The sequence below is a fragment of the Schistocerca nitens genome, chromosome 8, assembly GCF_023898315.1.
Source record: "Schistocerca nitens isolate TAMUIC-IGC-003100 chromosome 8, iqSchNite1.1, whole genome shotgun sequence".
Classification (NCBI taxonomy): Eukaryota; Metazoa; Arthropoda; class Insecta; order Orthoptera; family Acrididae; genus Schistocerca; species Schistocerca nitens.
In genome coordinates, this window is record NC_064621.1 from 549,955,567 (window position 1) to 549,975,698 (window position 20,132).

At 41.7% G+C, this 20,132-nt stretch overlaps 1 protein-coding gene across 1 annotated transcript in view; it reads left to right on the forward strand.

The window, feature by feature from the left end:
• Window positions 1-20,132, forward strand: part of LOC126199670 (feline leukemia virus subgroup C receptor-related protein 2) — a 745,948-nt gene that overhangs the window by 654,280 nt on the left and 71,536 nt on the right. The window contains exons 5-6 of the mRNA XM_049936597.1: window positions 4,916-5,019; window positions 14,187-14,297. Of these exons, the coding sequence (XP_049792554.1) occupies window positions 4,916-5,019; window positions 14,187-14,297 (215 nt within the window). The remainder of the gene's footprint in view (window positions 1-4,915; window positions 5,020-14,186; window positions 14,298-20,132) is intronic.

Consider the following 20,132-nt stretch of genomic DNA (forward strand, 5'->3'; position numbering starts at 1 on the left):
GCCACTCCATTGGCGAATCGAAGAGGAAGCTGCTGTAAAACGTCATTTTATCTAACAGAATCACCTGTCACACAATTCAACTCAAGAATGTGGATCTCAATAAACAATTAGCTCCGAAAACAATGTCCACAGAACTTTGAATCAAAAATGACTGTAAGTGGGAGGCAACAAAAAGGGACCACATTATTTATCTGTTCTAGGCAATACGGTGAGAATTTAAAGACATTAGGCTGTCCAGTGAACTTAAAGATTCACTTTTTTAACTACTATCTTCAAGCAGAGAGAGAGAGAGAGAGAGAGAGAGAGAGAGAGAGAGAGAGAGAGAGAGACGAAATGTAAGCCGATAGTCACGTAATTACTATGAAATAAAGACGAGTTTTCATATCTGTACTTCAATAAAACATTTGTTCACATATTGAAAAATTAAATTACTTTCCATACCGGTTTCGTAAGTTTTGCTGTTTTATAGTTTGTAAAAAGTCACATTGCGACAAAACTGATGTTAGGCATGGATTCAGTACTCAAAGAACCATAAAATTAGCTATTCCTATCGCTGCATCACAGTACCTTCCGTCATGACTGTACCAGAGGCATCGTTTTGTATTTTAACACTTTGACTTACCACTACGACATTCATTCTTTCTTCTTAAGGTTTGCTTATAACTTCGTGTTCATTGTCTAGGCACATGCCTCGCTTTTCTGGAACTGGACGGACGCTTATTCAGCAGCATACTAGTTCTATGGATGTCCTCAATCTATAATTGGTAGAAATTTCCTTATATATTTTATTATGCCCGTACATGATAGAACCATTCCTTAACTATTATTTTTAATTTATTATTTTTGTAGATAACTAGACGATGCCCTACAAAAGCTAAACGCGTCATTAAAACAATATTTTCGTAACCAAGACTGTTTTGTTCAAAAAAATAATTTTCCTACGGTTGTTGTGCCAGTTGCCCACATGGAGTGGGAGATGTTCTACACACTGCGCAACAGAATTCAAGAACCACTTTTTCAAAAATCCGTAATAGCCTCCGACTGCGACGCATAACTGTGAAATTTGGTTCACAAAAACCTTCCTGTGTAACGATGCAAACGCACGGTGCACTGCGACGCCCCCCCCCCCCCCCCCCTGGGGCTCTATGGCGCTTCAAACAGCAAAAATGTCGGCACATGCGAAAAAACGCCACAGCTCAGTTCATGTGATGTGTAAAGTGCGTTAACGATGTCACAATGGCACCAAATTTCATCACAGTTCTGCCCAACGCCACCGTATGCGTTTCACACGATGGGAAGATCGTCCTAGACCCTCTTACTGAAATTTCGTCCTTTCTTTGACGCCTCTGCGAAGGAGGTCAGAACCACGACACCCAGCACTGAGTCACACCACTTGTTAATGAGTCGCCGAGGAAAAAATTCCAGACTCGCCAACGCTCAGACCCGGCATGAAAAGGCTTGAGGGGATGGAATAAATGGCGTCTATGAAACCACCCCTTTCTGTGGTACATTGATTCCCACACATATCATACCCCTTTGAACCGCAGCGCCACCGCCATTTTTATTCCCGTGTACAGGTTGGAAGCGTTATGGACTCATCAAAACCATTCCACGAAATTTATAGTTTATCAAAATTTATTTCACGTGGAGTGATCGAGGGGAGGGGAGGGGGGAAGTGGGGGAAGGGGAGAGGGAGCGAAATTCACAGATGTGTGAATGCGAGGCTATTTGGAAAGTGAGGAACGATCAGTCGCCAAATGGAAACCACTGTGAAAATCCGATGGGGCTTTTCACAGATGTTTTGGGCAGTGTCTCTAGTATGACTCGATCGCATCAAGACGCTCTTTTCAGTCGTGAGCTCACTGTGTGCGAGTAAAGGTGCCTAGAACAACAATATCTCCCCCCAAGTAGGAGAGCCCGCTGAGAGGCTTCGCCTTAATGAATGCAGCCCGCCTGACACAACTGCCACGCACTTCCTTCTTCATGGCAATTCTCAGCCGCATTCTGCAGGGGCAGTGAAGATGCTCTCGCAGCCTTTTCGATGGGAAGTGTTCGATCACCCACAACACAGCCCTAATTGGCTCGTCCTGAGCATCACCTCTGTTCACATGAAACTGTGGATACGAAGACAACACTTGGGTGCAGGCTACTCGCTATAGACCAGTGTAGAGAACTATCGGAAAGCACAGGCGGCTGCCTTCTATGACGGTGGTGTTGGAAATTTGGTATAACGCTCCGACAAATGTCTAAGTTGGAGCGGCGACTATGTAGAGAAGTACCTGGAAGGTGTAGCTAAATGTGCAAAGAAAACAGTTTTGATTTTCACTGCGGTTTCCATTTCGCGACCGATCGTTCCTCACTTTCCGAACAACCGTCGTAAAACAGCAAAGGGACGTGCTGACAGGCGCCAACAGGTGGGCAATTGGAATATCAGGGCTGTTCAAATGGTTCAAATGGCTCTGAGTACTATGGGACTCAACTGCTGAGGTCATAAGTCCCCTAGAACTTAGAACTACTTAAACCTAACTAACCTAAGGACAACACACACATCCATGCCCGAGGCAGGATTCGAACCTGCGACCGTAGCGGTCGCGCGGTTCCAGACTGTAGCGCCAGAACCGCTCGGCCACCAGCGGCCGGCATCAGGGCTGTCTGGGGTTGCCCACCTGCAGGCACCTCGGAGTACTTCACAGGTTCTCTCTGTACAAGACCATTTTTAAGGGGGTAGGACGTCAAACGGGCCGACTAGGAGCAGGAGAGGCACCACAGGACATTTCAATTTCCAGTGTCTATACCTTTACAAATAAATTCATAAAACTTTGTTAGCACGACCAGGAAGGATTCAGAATTCACACTAATAGCAGCGGAAGTTCTAAAACATAACGAAGTAATTTTTTTACGTGTGAAATTTCATCATTTTTTTCGCTTACTAATGGCAGCATTTGTTGCTATAGGTACACTTTTCTTCATAAGTAAGAGAGATTCTTCGATAAATTTTGCACAAATTCAGAAGGATGTAGGTTGCAGTAGGTACTGGGAGATGAAGAAGCTTGCACAGGATAGAGTAGCATGGAGAGCTGCATCAAACCAGTCTCAGGACTGAGGACCACAACAACAACAACAACAACAACAACAACAACAACAAACCATACTTAAAGGTGTATGAAACTCTAGAATTTTCCAAATCTATTAAAAAGTGTGGCAAAAATTGAGGTAATTAACTATAAAATTTGTGTTTCTTCTAAACATGAAGTTTAAAATATAACAGCTCATTCGTTTTTTTCATAAATTAAATAAATTCTAGAGTTTCATACACCTGTGAGTATGGTATGTATGCTGTGCAAAATTCATCAAAGAATCTCTCTAACTTACAAAGAAAAGTGTACCTATAGCAACAAATGCAGCCATTAGTAAGTGAAAAAATGATGAAATTTCGCACGTAAAAAAAATTTATTTTGTTATTTTTTCGAACTTCCACTGCAATGGGTGTGAATCCTGAATCCTTCGTGGTGATGCTGACAAAGTTTTATGAATTTATTTGTAAAAGTATAGACACTGGAAATTAAAATGTCGTGAGATGCCTCTCCTGCTCGAAGTCGGCCCGTTTGACGTCCTACCTCCCTTAAGACTCTCAATAAAAGTGGGTGAGTGCCAGCGAGGGTTTTGCCAAACTGAGAGGTATCAGAAGGACCCTTTGTTATTTTATTCGAGCATGTGTCAATACCGCACGCGCCCCCTGCCCCCTCCCGCCGCAGGAGGACGCGAAATAAGAGCGCCGTAACCCCACTGGTTGCAACATGTGAGCTGGACGCGACAGTGAAAATTGCGACCGCGCTGTGCACCAAAGGGGTGCTATCACGCTCAGTGAGAACAGAGCTCCCAAATATCCTTATAGAACGGTTGAAACGTTAGAGGGTGTCAGCAGTGTCACGGTTGTCCAGAACGTCTTCCTGCTGCTCATCACACTGACAACTGTAGTTTTCGACAGAAAAATGTGTGGGAGTCAACGCCCAGGGAAAGGAGTGGTTTTATTGACGCCGTTTACGCCACTCCCTCAGGCCTTTTCGTGCCTGTTCTGAGCAGTGGTGTGTGTGTGTGTGTGGAACGTTTTGCTCGACCACCGATAAGAATACTGCGCGATTTCAGTGCTGCACGTCGCGGTTCTGGCCTTCATCGCAGAGGCGTCAAAGAAGGGGTGAAATATGGGTAAAAGGGCCTGTGACGATCTTCTCTTCGTCTAAGTCCACGGTGGCGTTGGGCAGAACTGTGGTGAAATTTGGTGCCAATGTGACGTCATTAACACAGCTTAAACGTCACATTAACTTCCGAACTGTGGCCTTTTCTTCGTAAGTGTCGACATACTGCTGTTTTGAAGCTTCGTCGAGCCCAAGGATGATATCGCATGGGGTCATGCTTTTGCATCATTACAGAGGAAGGTTATAATCACCTTTGAGCCACCGAGCGAGGTGGCGCAGTGGGTAACACACTGGACTCGCATTCGGGAGGACGACGGTTCAATCCCGTCTCCAGCCATCCTGATTTAGGTTTTCCGTGATTTCCCTAAATCGTTTCAGGCAAATGCCGGGATGGTTCCTTTGAAAGGGCACGGCCGATTTCCTTCCCCATCCTTCCCTAATCTGAGCTTGCGCTCCGTCTCTAATGACCTCGTTGTCGACGGGACGTTAAAACACACTAACCTAACCTTTGAGCCAGTCACAATTATGTGTCGCTATGGGACGCTATAACAGGGCTTCGAAAAAGTGATCCTTTAATTCTGTTGGGCAGTGTAATTTGTCTTAGCCTTCCATATTGACTGTGTCAGCAGTAAATGAGTTTAGCTTTCGCGTTCCCTCTTGAACAGCCCAGAGTCGCTGAGGATGGTAAGCATTTGGTGTGGTGTCGTGGTGTGTTCCAGGGTCGTGAGGTGGACGTGGGCCGGCTGGGTCTGGTGATGGTGCTGGCCGGGATGGTGGGCAGCGTCTGCTGCGGCGTCGTGCTCGACAAGACGCACAAGTACAAGTGAGTACCCTACACCACATGATACACAAGTACAAGTAAGTACCCTACAACGCATGACGCACAAGTATGACTGAATACACGACATCACTAGATGTATGAGTACAAGTGAGTACTTGGCACTATGTAATGTTGTTGCATTAATTTGTTCTGAAAGCGGTGCTGATATTCAAGACCATAAAAGTGGGTTAAAAGCTGTGAGCTATCTGAGGAAGTTAACCTTGCATTACTGAGCAACTGTTTCACCAGGTATCCAGTCTAGCTTACCAAATTCCCAACCAGATTAACATTAATTATAATCTTTTAGTAGTCATCTTACGATAACATATAGACAATTTAAATAAAAAGAAATAAATAAGTTTATATTTGGACATTTATTTTAACATTGATCATTGTTCCGTTAAAATTTCAGCATATTAAACTTGATTCATAACTAAACTGGTGCCTTATTTAGGATTTTGAAAATGTGTGTTTGTAATCTTACGGAACACATCAAATATGGAACCTAGATTGGGAGACTGCATAGAACACTGCATTCATAAAATAACACACGAAGAACGTTGAAACATATGCAAGAGGAAATTAACCACAACCAACCGATTCAATTTTCACCCAAAGAAGTTATGTTCGTAGCCCAATCCTGTCCGTCATGAAATTACCATACGCTGGTATCCTAAATTCATACTAACTCTCTGTGAAATCTTCCCGAAAAGAATAGCTGAGGGCTACTTTGATGATTACACTACATGCTTCACGTGGTCAACTTGGTTTACACAAAGAGTGTAACTCCACAATAATTTTGATAATTAATATAAATTACATCGAAACACAAATTACAAAAGAAAAACTTGGAACTGGTTACTATCGTTTTACTATGAACCTGATGGGTCAAACAATTGTATACACACGTGGTACTGGTCTCACAAAGTACACCCCACGTGGGTTGAACATAAAGAAAAGTTGCTATATTGAAAAATATTGTCAAGACGAGACATTATAATCTCACGCACATTCGTATTTAAGAGTGATGATCTCAGAGTTACGAATCATCCTCATGTGGTTCCACTTTACTCACAAAGTAGTGACAAAGCAACTACTGGAAGATATTCTGAACATCACACTCGAATTACACTGCATTGCAATTTAAGATAACATTAGATATTTTAGATCTAAACCTGAAATAAAGGTGATTCAATTTTCAGTTAGGCTGAACTTAAGAAATCCATTGTCCTACAGACTTAGCAGAAACGCGCTTAACCGGAGATCTTACCACTTCAGACGCTCGCCGCGGACAGACTGCCTGGACCCCTACCGAGGGTGCTTAACAGATACCAACGGAAGTGACCAGAGAGGCAGCTTCCTATACCAACATGACAAGGGACGGACAAGACCATACTAAGAATAGAAAACTCTTTGCTTTTAGAAAGCGTAGCTACCTGTTCCGATGTTGGTCCTACTGTTCTCTAGCAGACAGGCTTGTCTGCTACCATCAAGCATGCAACTAGAAATACATTTGCTCATTCATCCTTTCACACAGAAGGGAAGGGGGATGACAGTATCTTATCATATACAGTATATAAAAGAAAGCGGATGTAGGTTCTGTATGAGACTGTGTGACATGAATTACATATAAACTGTGTTTTAAAGTGTAGTAGTGTGACAGATCGTTCTTGATTATGTGTAAAAGTAACACGTTCCACTGCTCAGTCTCCTCCCAGATAGTCAGAAACACCACAGTAAATTTAGAAGCGGAATGTATGCCGTAAATGACAACAGTTTTAAAAAATTAACATGAAAGCAATCCAAGAGAGACCTTTCAACTATAAGACACATGAGTACAAGTGAGTAATCGATACTTCAAGTCATTCATATACAAGTGAGTACCAGCACCACTGGACACAATAGTGCAACAGAGTAGCTAACATATCAAAAGGCGTGAGTACAAGTGAGTACTTCACACCACAGTACAAGTGAGTAGGCAACACCATAAGACTCACTAATACAAGTGAGTAGCCAACACCATAAAATGCACAAGTAAGTATCTGATATCAAAAAAGATGCACATGTGAGTACCCAACATTCGAAGTCACACGCATACAACTGAGTATCTGACACCACTTGAGTACAAGTGAGTAGCCAACATAGCAAAAGCAGAGTGCAAGTGCAAGTTAGCTAACAACACAGTACAAGTGCGTAGCTGACACCTCAGGATGCACAAGTAAACGTGAGTATTCAACATGAGTACTCAACACCATAAAACGCATGAGTGCAAGTGAGTACCTAATACTACAGTACAAGTGAATGGTCAACACCACAAGACGCACAAGTACATGTAAGTATCCGGCACCACAAATCCACAAGTACAAGTGAGTATCCGAGAGCAGTGAGTAGAAGTGAGTAGACCATATGACAAGACTCACTAGTATGAGTATACTAAAATACACTAGAGTAAAAGTGAGTACCAAACATGACTAGTATGAATGAGTACTTGACCCGCAACATTTAGATTATATACGCTACATGGTCCACTCTTCTGCAGCGATGAAATCTTTAGAAAAAATAACACACTAAAATCGAGAGATATGAAATGTTCCATCCATAGATCCCAACTGAACTGGTACTCATGAATGTGGATAAGTCGAAAAATCTGAAGCATATATTTCTTTATTAGGTCTTTAGAAACATGTAAATGTACATGCAGTGAGATACATAAGATAATAATTAGGCTAATGTAGCCACAAGTCATCAAATAGTAATTTAATTTACACTACCTTTTTCCATTGATCACAATACTGCAGTAAAGATGCTCAGAAGTCATACTTTATGTATTTTTCGCGTTATTTGACTTTATTAACAACATATGCGTCAACAGTTTCTGTTCAGTGGGATAGACGGAGTTTAGTATCCATGTAATCTTTAGGCTCCTCTTATAGTGAACTTAACAGTTTCTAAACTTATTTATGGTTGCTAGGGAGTTACTTTAAATGTATGTTCATGAATAACAGCCCTTTCTATACCAAAGTAAGTGACTATCTTTGTTAAGATTTTTCATGTCTGGTACTGATTCCATGAACTGAGCTGTTGGTCTGAAAAAGAAACACTTTTCTATGACAAATTTCATTATGGAATAAATATATTGGGAAGCAGTAGTTGGTATCCCCAGTTCTCTGAACAGGACTCTGCAGGAAATTCTTGAGTTTACCTCACAAATAATTCGCGTTAGAAGCTTTTGGACTGTAAACCTTAGTTTGGATTGATGTTTTACCCTAAAAATGATTCCCATATGATATTATGTAAAGAAAGTAAATGAACTACGGTAGCTTTTTTATTTGCCGATGTGGAGCCATTTCCCTAACGATTAATATTGGTTGCCTCTTCACATTGGTCCTTGTTGTGCTCAGTTATGGTGGTTGCGGCCGGATACGTAACGATGTTGTCACATGCTGTCTGCATAAATCAATTTCTTAGCCACCAGACTCATCGCTGCGTCACCTCTCACATCACATATCTCATCAGCACTATTCTACAGCACCAACACTAAACCTGACACTCCAGGTATCGAGGCTGTATCTACACTGAAGTGACAAACGTCGTGGGGTAGCGATATGCACATATATAGATGGCAGTAGTATCGGGTCCACAGCGTATAAAAGGGCAGTGAATTGGCAGAGCTGTCGTTTGTATTCAGGTGATTCAAGTGAAGAGGTTTCCGGCGTGACTCTGCCAGCACTACGGAAATTAACAGACTTCGAAATCGGAATGGTCGTTGGAGTTAGACGAGTCGGATATTCCATTCCGGAAATCGTTAGGGAAATTCAGTATTCCGAGATCCACAGAGTCAAGGGTGTGCCGAATATAAAATTTCAGGTGTTAGCTCTCAGCAACCCAGTACTGCAATGCTTCGTTTGGAGATGAACTAAATTTTTACAATTTATCGTGGTTGTGCCCCTGCAGATAATAGTGGGATGGTTAGTGCTTCATAAATATTCCGTATGGTTTTTATATTTACTGTCTACATCCCGCAGGAAATTCACATGCATTTGTGAAATCATTCCCGAAATCCATTATATCTCAAGTTCAACATGTATCTCTACCGTCCAAACAGACCAAACTCAGTACACAGAGGTGTAAATAACATGCCTAGAACCTCATTACTTAACATCCTGTTGAGAGAAATAAATTGTCGAATTTGTGTGCCTTGTTTATTTATTGGCAACATATGCTGACAGGTAGGGCGCAATTTCAGGTACGAAGTGAGTAGAAATGTGTGTCGCTTAAGACTCCAAAGTAGGTACCCCTTGCACGCTGTAATATCAGTTAGAACTTAATGAATACTTGCTTAGTCCATTCGTAGTTGTCATCAGTAGTGCCATGTCTGAGTAAAGAATGTCAAGTTTGTTCAAGAGATGTCTACATGTTTCCAACACATTATTTTACGAATTACAAAACACACCTACTTTGGTTGTCATCCACTGCACCGACACAGCACAGTGGTACATCGACAACGCTCTACGCCCCATTTTTTTGCCCTTCCTGACGGTCTATCCTGGGCTTACATTTCAGCAAGAGAATGCCCACCGCCCCACGGGGAGAGTTTCTGCCGTCTGTCTTCGTGCTTGCCGAACCCTACTTTCACCAACAAGGTCGACGGATGTCTCCCTACTGAGACCGTTTGAAGCATTGTAGGCAGGGCTTCTGACGATATAACACGCTAATTGGACACAATGTGTCCCTTATGAGGACATCCAACAACTCTGTCAATCATTGCCAAGCCTACTAACTGCTTGCATAAGGGCCAGAGTTAGACCAACGCGTTCTTGACATTCTCAACGTGTGAAGCTCTTTATCTTGAATAAATTAACGAATTCTTCTGAAACTGTAATCATTTTTTTGTCTGTTCGTGTACATCACATCTACCATGCGTGATTTTTTTTATTGACTTTTGCCGCATGTCATGGTGTTGTTTTACACAAAGGAAGTACGAGTGAAACGCAGGTTAAGAAAAATGGAATCAGTTGTTCTGATCCATCCGTCATTTTTCCGATAATCTTCAAGTTTTGAAATGATTCGAGAGAGTTGTGACTGTTTTTCCACTGTGTACTAAACAATTCATTTTATCCTGCTCCACTACTGGGTAACATCAGATGTAACAAGTTCATGTTGGCGGAAACAGCAGAAAGTATTTTCTTTCGTATTCTAGTAACACTCTGCGGGCGTTATGTGGTGTTGGGCATGAAATGAAATGAAATGACTCGCTATTTAACCAGCACGTTCAAATTGTTACAGATCGACATCCTGTTCAGGTATAAGTCGGTGACTGTCACACGTTGCGCATAACGCGATTCTAGTGTCAACTTGGTCTGTAGGAATGTTTGGCTTCCAGGCTTCTTTAAAGTAGTTGCCTTGTGAGTGTTCCATCCACATCGTCAATCTCGAATACTGATTTTGTATGTAATGCGACCCTCCGTATGATCGTTTGTAAGATTGAAACTTACGATTTGATGTCGGCGAGCCTACTTAATTTTGGTCGTCAGTTCTATACTTTCTGGCTTCCTTGCATCTATTAAGGCCGTATGATGGTGATCTTTTGATAATGAGGCTTTAGCCTTTAAACTTGTAAAATTTCTTGGAACAATTTCTGATCCCTTCCATATTGCATCAGGAGTGAGACAAACTGTCAGTTTGTCACCACTATTATTCAATCGTATGCTGGAAAAAGTTGAGAGACAATGGAAAATAGGCATAGGAAAACAGAAACTTAACAACCACATGAAGCTGGGTGACCGAAAGAAGCACTAAATTGTTTGGCTTTCGCAGATCATATCGAAATAATAGAATTTTGGACAGTGTAAAGAAATGACTAGAACTTCTCAGATAGACAGCTGAGAAGGCAGGTCTTTAAATATCCTTTGAAAAGACAAAGCACATGACAAACAAAAGCAGCTCATTAAGAATTTTGAAAACTAAGTATAACGACGACGACACCACCACCACCACCACCACCACCACCACCACCACCACCACCACCACCAACAACAACAAAGCAGACAACTTAATACATGTAAAGAGCATACTTGAGATTGAGAAATCGAAACAACAGCAAAATGCTTTTTTCTAAAGATCTTAAATTAAGGCATTATAATACAGTTGTAGAACCAGAAGTCCTCTGTAGGTGAGAAACACCAGTTTTATCTCGACAATAATGGCTTTAGGAGATTTAGAAAAGACAGAAACAGGAATCTTGCGAAAAATATAAGGTCCAGTCACGAAAAAAGACGACAATTCGGTTTTCCGAATAATTAAATATACTCATTTGTGCTAAAACAAAAAATTAAATCAGAAAGAGGCGTGTTACACTCGAATCTAGAGAGAATGAACAGAGACAGATTAACAAAAAAGATCCACGTAGAAAAGCAGACAAACAAAATGGAAGGGGAGTAAGACAAAAGAAGGACTTAACAGTGAAGTAGGTTGAATAGGAGGCATAACAGAGACATGATCAGAATAGAAGTCAATAAATTAAGTAGTTTACAGGAATATAAAACAAACAGAAAAATTACTCGAGTCACAAGTTCATATGAGAGAGAAAGAGCTCATTCTGAGAAAATTAAAGAATTTTAGTGAAAGATGAGACAAAAGAGAAATTAATATTTATCTTGACATGGTCTTTAGCTGGCCTGAAAAGAAATTTTTAAAGAAGTCAGCTGGAGCTGTGGAAGGCTTATTTCCTGAAATATCACCATCAACTACGGAACCATAACAGCGTTTTCTGCAGAACTGAGGGGGATCGTGAACTTTCCTTTTGAGTCAGGCACGTTTTCAGTGCTACGAGAATTCTTCCTATACATACAGCACAATTCCGCTTTGTGGGGAAATTTTTGGGGGTCCTTTCTGGCAATGTCTCTACTTTCCTTCTCCGTTTGTCACTGTTCCCACTCATATTTCATTAGTCTCTTACAGACTGCAACAAAAGATACCAATAAACTTCGAGTGGTTGTAAACGGTGTCAGGAGGGGGGAGGGGCATTTATAACACAACGCAATACCTGAAAAAATCGTGCAATCGCGCCCCTAACATCGAAGTCAAAGGGGCCACTGCCTGCCACTAAACGAAACCATCTGCAACAATCGTGAATTTGAATGTTGATACGGAGTCGCTGTGATGAGGCATTGATGCATCTGACGCCATCAATGCTGTCAGGGTGGTCCACTAGCGAAGAAACTATTTTGCCTCAATGTAGTAACCTAGCGCCAGTTGTTGGTCCCGATGGTCTTTGGCGTCGTTGGATGACTTTTTGTACATCGTTTCGTAACCTGAATTTTTTTCGTCGAGATGTCCTCTACAAAACGTCCAAGTTAGTCGATAGGAACACACATCACACATCACATACACGTACTTGCAAGTAATCTTCGGGCTCTTGGTCGTCAGTTCCCAAGCAATCTCCAGACCATGTTAGCAACCGACGATAATGTAACCTGCACTATGTGACAAAATGTATCCGGACACCTGGTTGAAAATGACTTAAAAGTTCGTGGCGCCCTCTATCGGTAATGCTGGAATTTAATATGGTGTTGGCCCACCCTTAGCCTTGATGACAAGTGCCACTCTCGCAGGCATATGTTCCATCAGGTGCTGGAAGGTTTCTTGGGGAATGGCAGCCCGTTCTTCACTGAGTGCTGCACTGAGGAGAGGTATCGATGTTGGTCGTTGAGGCCTGGCACGAAGTCGGCGTTCCAAAACAAAACATCCCAAAGGTGTTCTGTAGTATTCAGATCATGACGTTTTACAGGCCAGTCCATTATGGGGATGTTATTGTCGTGTAACCACTCTACCAGAGAATGTGCATTATGAACAGGTGCTCGATCGTGTTGAAGATGCAGTCGCCATCCCAGAATTGCTCTTCGACAGTGGGAAGCAAGAAGTTGCTTAAAATGTCAATGTAGGCCCGTGCTGTGATAGTGCCACGCAAAGCAACAAGGGGTGCAAGCCCCCTCTATGAGAAAAACACACGCACACGCACACGCGCGCGCGCTCAACCCGAATTGACACACATATGACCACTGTCTCTGGAAGTTGAAGCCAGACGGGCTGTTTGTGTATGTTGTCTATTTTCGACGAAGGCCTTGTTGGCCGAAAGCTCCGACAGTCTTTTTTGTTGTGCCTGTCTGCGATTCAGCATCTCCGCTATAGGATGAGCAGCACCTGTCCTTTTCATAATATTGATACGATCCAACCCGGATTTTCCATTGTTTGTAATAGACAGATCTGATTCTTCTAAACCGCTCTCATATTCTTTCTAGACGGTACTTACAGATCTGCAGAAATATTGTTCTCTTCCACAGCTTTCGAAACAATACTTACAAGATGCATAAAGAACATTTTATTGTTAATTTAGACACATATTAATATGGACTGAACTGGGAATAGACAAAATCTGTACGAACGGCGATTTATCATTTCCTGTCAGTAAGATTTTAGTAGCATATTACCAGTGTATATCTTGTTTTGCGTTTTCGTCTTGATTACTAGTTTTAGTATAAGCTGACTGTGAAACTTGTTTTATGTCGAATCAAATGGCTCTGAGCACTATGGGACTCAACTGCTGAGGTCATTAGTCCCCTAGAACTTAGAACTAGTTAAACCTAACTAACCTAAGGACATCACAAACATCCATGCCCGAGGCAGGATTCGAACCTGCGACCGTAGCGGTCTCGCGGTTCCAGACTGCAGCGCCTTTAACCGCACGGCCACTTCGGCCGGCATTATGTCGAATCAGACCTTCGTTAAGCCTGTGTAACTTCGTCCCAGACTACGACTTAAACTAATGTCTACCGTTAATTGTCGAAATAAATGGTAATATAATATTTCCTGTGTTGAGATGGCTCTATGGACAAGTTCCGAAAGACAATATATTTAAAAAGAATTTTGTCGGTATCACTTTATTACATTCTGTATACTGAGTAGTTTTTCTGAATACTGTTGTAGAACTACCATGCGGTAACATTGTGATATTGATACTGGCTTTTTTTAAAAATGATAATCACCTATGTCTAAATTTAAGGTTCTAGCTTCCTGTCTGCATTCTTCCAAACAGTAACGTACAATGATATCTGTCGTCTGCTACTTGACAGTACGTGTGCTACATCCTGTGTGTCGTCTGTCCGTTCCAGAGAGGTGACGCTGGCCATCTACTTCATGTCTCTGGTGGGCCTCGTCATCTACACCTTCACCCTCAACTGCGGCTACATCGAAGTCGTCTACTTCACCATCATCTTCCTCGGGTGAGTCACAACACCGATACCGCTGTCTCGTCGCCTCGTCAGATTTCGTGCAGCAAAGATCGCATAACGCTGCTGAGAATTTATCCTTATGCCTTGATATGTAGTTTGCCATTACGTTCATACTGCATGCTCGTAACAGTACTTTCATCACGAGCTCGAGGAATGACTGTACACCGGTCTCTTCACATTCACCAAGCTAGATGACTGATGGCCATTACGAAGGACTCGCATTAGAGAGAAAAAGTGTCCGAACCTCCGTCCAGGATACAGATTTAGGCTTCAGTGACTTCACTAAATCGCTTAATAGTCCAAGCATTTTGGAGAATGACTGCAAAAATTATTCCTCGAAAACAAAAAATTTGAGCGAAATTGGTCGTCAGTTCCCAAGCAACCTCCAGACCATGTTAGCAACCGACGTTAATGTAACCTGCACTATGTGACAAAATGTATACGGACACCTGGTTGAAAATGACTTAAAAGTTGAAACACGATCCAAGATGACCGAATTGCTGAAAAATATCCGCAAAGTTGTAAACAATAGTTTTTCGTAAATGAGTAAAAAACTTAGCTCGATTCCTTTCTAACGGTCCCAGATGATCGAAAAACCGTTATAACTGAGTTCTCCATAACTCGTTAACATCCACGTTCCCAGACTTGCATTTATAGTATGTATATTCCGCGGTAAGACAAAGTTCTTGTTTGAAATATTTCAAAAATGTTAATTATTTTTTGACATACCGATTTTTCGGAAAGAAGGTGCTCTCGATAATTGGCTATTTCTTCTCAGCAGAATGCCTTTCAGTAACGGTTTTAGGCTTTCTTTCCTTCAAAAGGTGTTTTGCTACCACTCTATTAAATACTTGTTACGATATTATTAATTGTAAGGATCCAAAAATGGCTTCGAACAACTTGACCCTCATTTCACTTGCTTTTTGAGCTAAGTATCCCAATTTTTATTTTATGAAAATAACTTTCAAAGAAAGAAACTGCTGACATTTTGCCACGAACGTAAAAAAAAAGAAAAAAAGGATTTGCTCGACCTTCTGCAGTGCAGCTAACTACGTTCTTTTAAGGCTGTAAAGAGTTAATTGTGTCTACTGGATTTTTTTTAAAAAAAGTGTTATATCTGCTCCAGAACACCGTAGAAAAAAATTCTTTTTAAATTATAGAAAAAATGTTAGCAATTGCTTTCTTTAAAAGTTATTTTCATATAATAGAAATTGAGATAGTTAGTTAAAACGCAGGTTCGAATCCTGCCTCGGTCATGGAGGTGTGTGATGTCCTTAGGTTAGTTAGGTTTAAGTAGTTCTAAGTTCTAGGGGACTATGACCTCAGAAGTTAAGTCCCATAGTGCTCAGAGCCATTTAGTTAGTTAAAAAAGACGTGCGACGAAATTTTGAGTTCTTCGAAATCATTTTTTGATCCGTACAGTTAATAAAATCGTAAGAATTATTTGATAGTATGGTAGACAACTCTTTGCGAAGAAAAAACGATAAAACTGTTTCTGTAGGGCCATCTGCAGAGAAGATCTAGCCAGTTATCGAGGGAAAGATTTCCGTCGAAAACTCGATACATCTCAAAAATAATTTTTTTTTAATTTTTCAAATAAGAACATTTTTGGTTAGCCGCGAGCGATACAGTAAAGAGCATATATGGGAACATGAATTTTAAAGAGCTGTAGGGAAACCAGCTTTTAACGATTTTTAGATATATCTCGAGCAGTAAGAAAGCAATCGATACTTGTAAAAGGAATCGACACATCTTTTTAAACCCGAAAACATGCTCTTGAACGTGTATCGATCGGAGCTGTAGTTTTTCACTCCTTTAAGGAAAGCAGACTTCTGAAACTTCGCAGATATTTTTGGCTATCTTGGATCGAATTTCAAGAAAAGGAAACTATATTTAAAATTTGATTTCCTATACGCTTATACTTTGTCTCCATGTAATAGTTTTAGCAAGTTTAACATTCGGTCGTCACAGAATGCTTGGACTGCAAGACGAATGCTGGGATGGTCCCTTTGACGAGAGACGCGATCTAGTTGTCATTCGTACTCGTACAGTAGGAGCTTGTTCTCCATTTTCAGGGACTTCCATGTACTCTCCAAATCACTGCGAAGTGTATGGCAAAGGGTACTTTCAGATGTTATGTTTTCTTCCAGTTACATTTGCATATGGAGCTTTGCAGTTCGTCTAACATCGTCTTCGCCATACCTACGGGAGTGCCACATAGGGGGCAGAAGTATATTCCTAGACTCCTCACTCAATACTGGTTCCTGAATCTTTATAAGTAGGTTTTTGCGAGATAATGGTCGTCTGTCTTCGTATCTGCCAGTTCAGGTTCTTTAACATACCCATGACGCTGTTCCACGAGTCACACAAACCTGCGCCCATTCACGGAGTCCTTCCTTGTATACGATCAAAGTCGCTGATAGTCCTACTTGCTACAGGTCCCACACACTTGAACAGTATTCGAGAATGGACCACACCAGTGTTTTGTAAGCAATCTCCTTCCACTATCAGAGCATCCTACAAATGAACCAAAGACTGTCACTAACTCCATATGAGCATATGTAATCTTTATAATTCATATCTATATTAACTGTTACACCTAAGTATCTGTATGCGCTGACTGATTCCAACGGTGAGTCAAAGGACATAACAGTTCATTTTTTTCTTCTTCATTTTTTTAAGTGCTAAATATTTTATTTCTGACATTTAAAACAAATTGCCATTCTTTACTCCATTCTGAAACCTTATAAGGATTTCACTGAATATCTGTGCAGCTCTTCTCAAACAGTACTGCAAAACGTCTCAGATTACTGCTGATACTGTCTTGCAAGGTCGTTATTACCCAATGCGAATAGCAAGACTCCGAACACTCTTCCCTGGGACACTTCTCATTTTGTCGGTGCTCCTCATCCCAGGTTAGCAATCTGCGTCCCCCCCTACCAAGAAATCCTCAGTGCAGTCACTAACGTTTGCTTAATACTCCACATGATCGTGGTTTCATTGCGAGGCGTCGGAGTGGTGCTGAGTCAAAAACTTATTGGAACTCAAGAAACACTGGAGCTACATGATCCCCTTTATCCATGGCTTTCAGGCTCGCGTGTGAGGCTAACTCTAGTTGGTTTCCGCAAGACCGAGATTGGTTGGCATGAAGGAGAACATTGTATTCAAAATACCTCATTTTTACTTCTCTTTAAATTTTGAGCTTGTTTACTTTGCGGTCTTCATCTGTCACTGCAGAGAGACATATGGGTGGAACTAGTCTCTCAGAAAGAAATAACGACGCCAGTTGCAATTTTATTTTCTAATTATAAAGTAAAATCTATCTAGAAAATAAAGTTGTAACTGGCGTCGTTACTTGCTTCCAAACAGTTACTGCAGTTGCGGACCCTGCACTATCATGTTCGTCAAACTGGTCAAGAAATGAAATTAGTCAGTCTCATCTTTGAGTTAAAAGTATGACTGGATTCATGATGCCCTGGGACCACTTTCATGTTTACTTATGCGATGCGTCCTGCTGCAGTATTTCGCCTTCTGGACGTGTCAGTGTTAGATTAACCATTCCTGTTTGTACCTGATGGTCTCACGAGGAAACACGAACGCATACGCTGCAGTGTCTGTTGAGTGGGCGCCACCATTGTCATCTCCTGCGATGCGGAACAAGGAGTTGTGCTGTACCCGATCAAGCCACTTTCACAGATTCGGCATACAGTGACTGTCGTGTAGCAAAATTCTTTTATCAGTATCGGATCACACAAACACTATCATAATCGGTTTCGACTTCTTAGTAAAGCGGTACGTATACGACAGCGTACGCTACCTAATACGTTCCAAAACTCCTCGTACAAACACAAGATTCTTCCCGCACTAATACCTCGGGTTCTATAGGTGATAGAAAGATACGGCCAAGTGTTTTGGATAGCCCTTGGGCTAGGGACTATTTGTATTCCCAAAATAAGGATAGTCTTAGTGTCACTATCCTACAATACAGTACAGTACAGTATAGGGTCTAAGTATGAATATTTAACACTTCCTCCTCTTTAGGCAAATTGAGCAAATCGATTGGTTCTTCTTTCATTTGATGTGGTCTACGATGGGTCTTGAGCGGCTTATAGAGGCACCATTAGTTCATAGGCGATTCCTTAGAAAATCCCAAAAAAGTGTTTTCTTTTTACCATTTTTTCCTACCAAAAGCGAGTCGCGCAATTCAAGATGGCTATGCACAGACGGTATATTCCTAAGATACCGTTCTCGAACAACCTGGAAAATTTTCTTTATATTTTCATCTGTTTCCTAGATACAGAGATTCAAATTTACCTTTCTTGTACACGTAAAATACGCACGTAAAATCCGGTGTGACGCAGAAATGTTGTTTATAAAGAGGCGTAGCACAGAGAATTATGCTGAAAAGCGTCTCCATTATCATCACAAGGGTTCTGGAAACCCTATGTCGTAGTATGCAAGCATATGCAAAATCTCTGTGTACGTAAAAGCCGATCTGACTCGTAAAATGATTTTTGCTTTATTTCAATTTCACATAAGTAAACTATGAAAATTTTACTGACCCATAAAGTTTTTTCATATGAGTGACATGCCCTACTGCGGCAGGAAAAAGAGACACCAGTGAAAAAATGCTCTTATCGAAGCACAAAAAATGCGAATATGCTCGGGTTTAAAAGACTCTGACTGAAAAGTGGTGTGGTACCCAACTCATTCTACCTTTCTCAGCGCCTTTAAAAATTTTCCCCAGAATTTGCGAGCATGTTCGCCCTTGTTTATTCTGAGAGAGGAGGACACAGTGGCAGTCGGAAAGAAGCGGGAAAGTAATAAATACTGGAAGATAGTAGATAGTTGTCGTATACAAAGGGCAAAGGCCACAATGGCAGTGTGAGAGAAAGAGGAGGGCACAGGAGCAGAGGAACATAGTTGACAGTTCCACAACAGGGAAAGGAATAAAGGGGAGGAGGAAATGGAAGTGAGTGGGAGTCAGTTATAATGAGAAGCAATCTATCACAAAGACAAGGAGAAGGAGAGAGGTAGTGACAGTGAGGAGAGACAGAAATGTAGTGACTGACAATTCGCGATTTTTCACAAACACAACTTTTATTTATGTACGTTTACAAGGCTGATGACTGAACAACAAAAGAAAGATAAAGATAATGATGCCAGTAAAAGTTTCCTAATTCAGGCAAACAAAAGTTCACTTCTAATTTTACACACACACACACACACACACACACACACACACACACACACACTAGTAAAAGTCCAATTGAGAGACGAAGACGTAATCTTCAGCGGTCGAAGTCCACGAGATCGGCATCCGTAGTGAACTGAACTTAGGGGCTGGTTCTAGCTCCTAAATAGCTGTCTCCAGCCAGTCACGTTTTGCCGTAGTGATACTTCCTGCAGACGGTGGCTCGAGCTCTCCCTGCAGGAAGTAGTGCTCGGAATGTCTGTTTCCATTATCTTGTATGTAAATAGCCGGTGTTTAATTGGTCCAAATGGCTCTGAGCACTATGGGACTTAGGTCATCAGTCCCCTAGAACTTAGAACTGCTTCAACCTAACTAACGTAAGGACATCACACACATCCATGCCCGAGGCAGGATTCGAACCTGCGACCGTAGCAGTCCCGCGGTTCTGGACTGCAGCGCCTAGAACAGCACGGCCACCGCGGCCGGCTAGCCGGTGTTTACCATGGTGCTTTTGGTACGCCGTGGACATAGACAACCCTGTCTTCTGTGGTGTAATATGGGTTGCCGGCCCTCAGGGGCTACCTTGGCTCTGGCGTAACAAGAAGCAGCTGTAAGGCATGAATGGGATACTA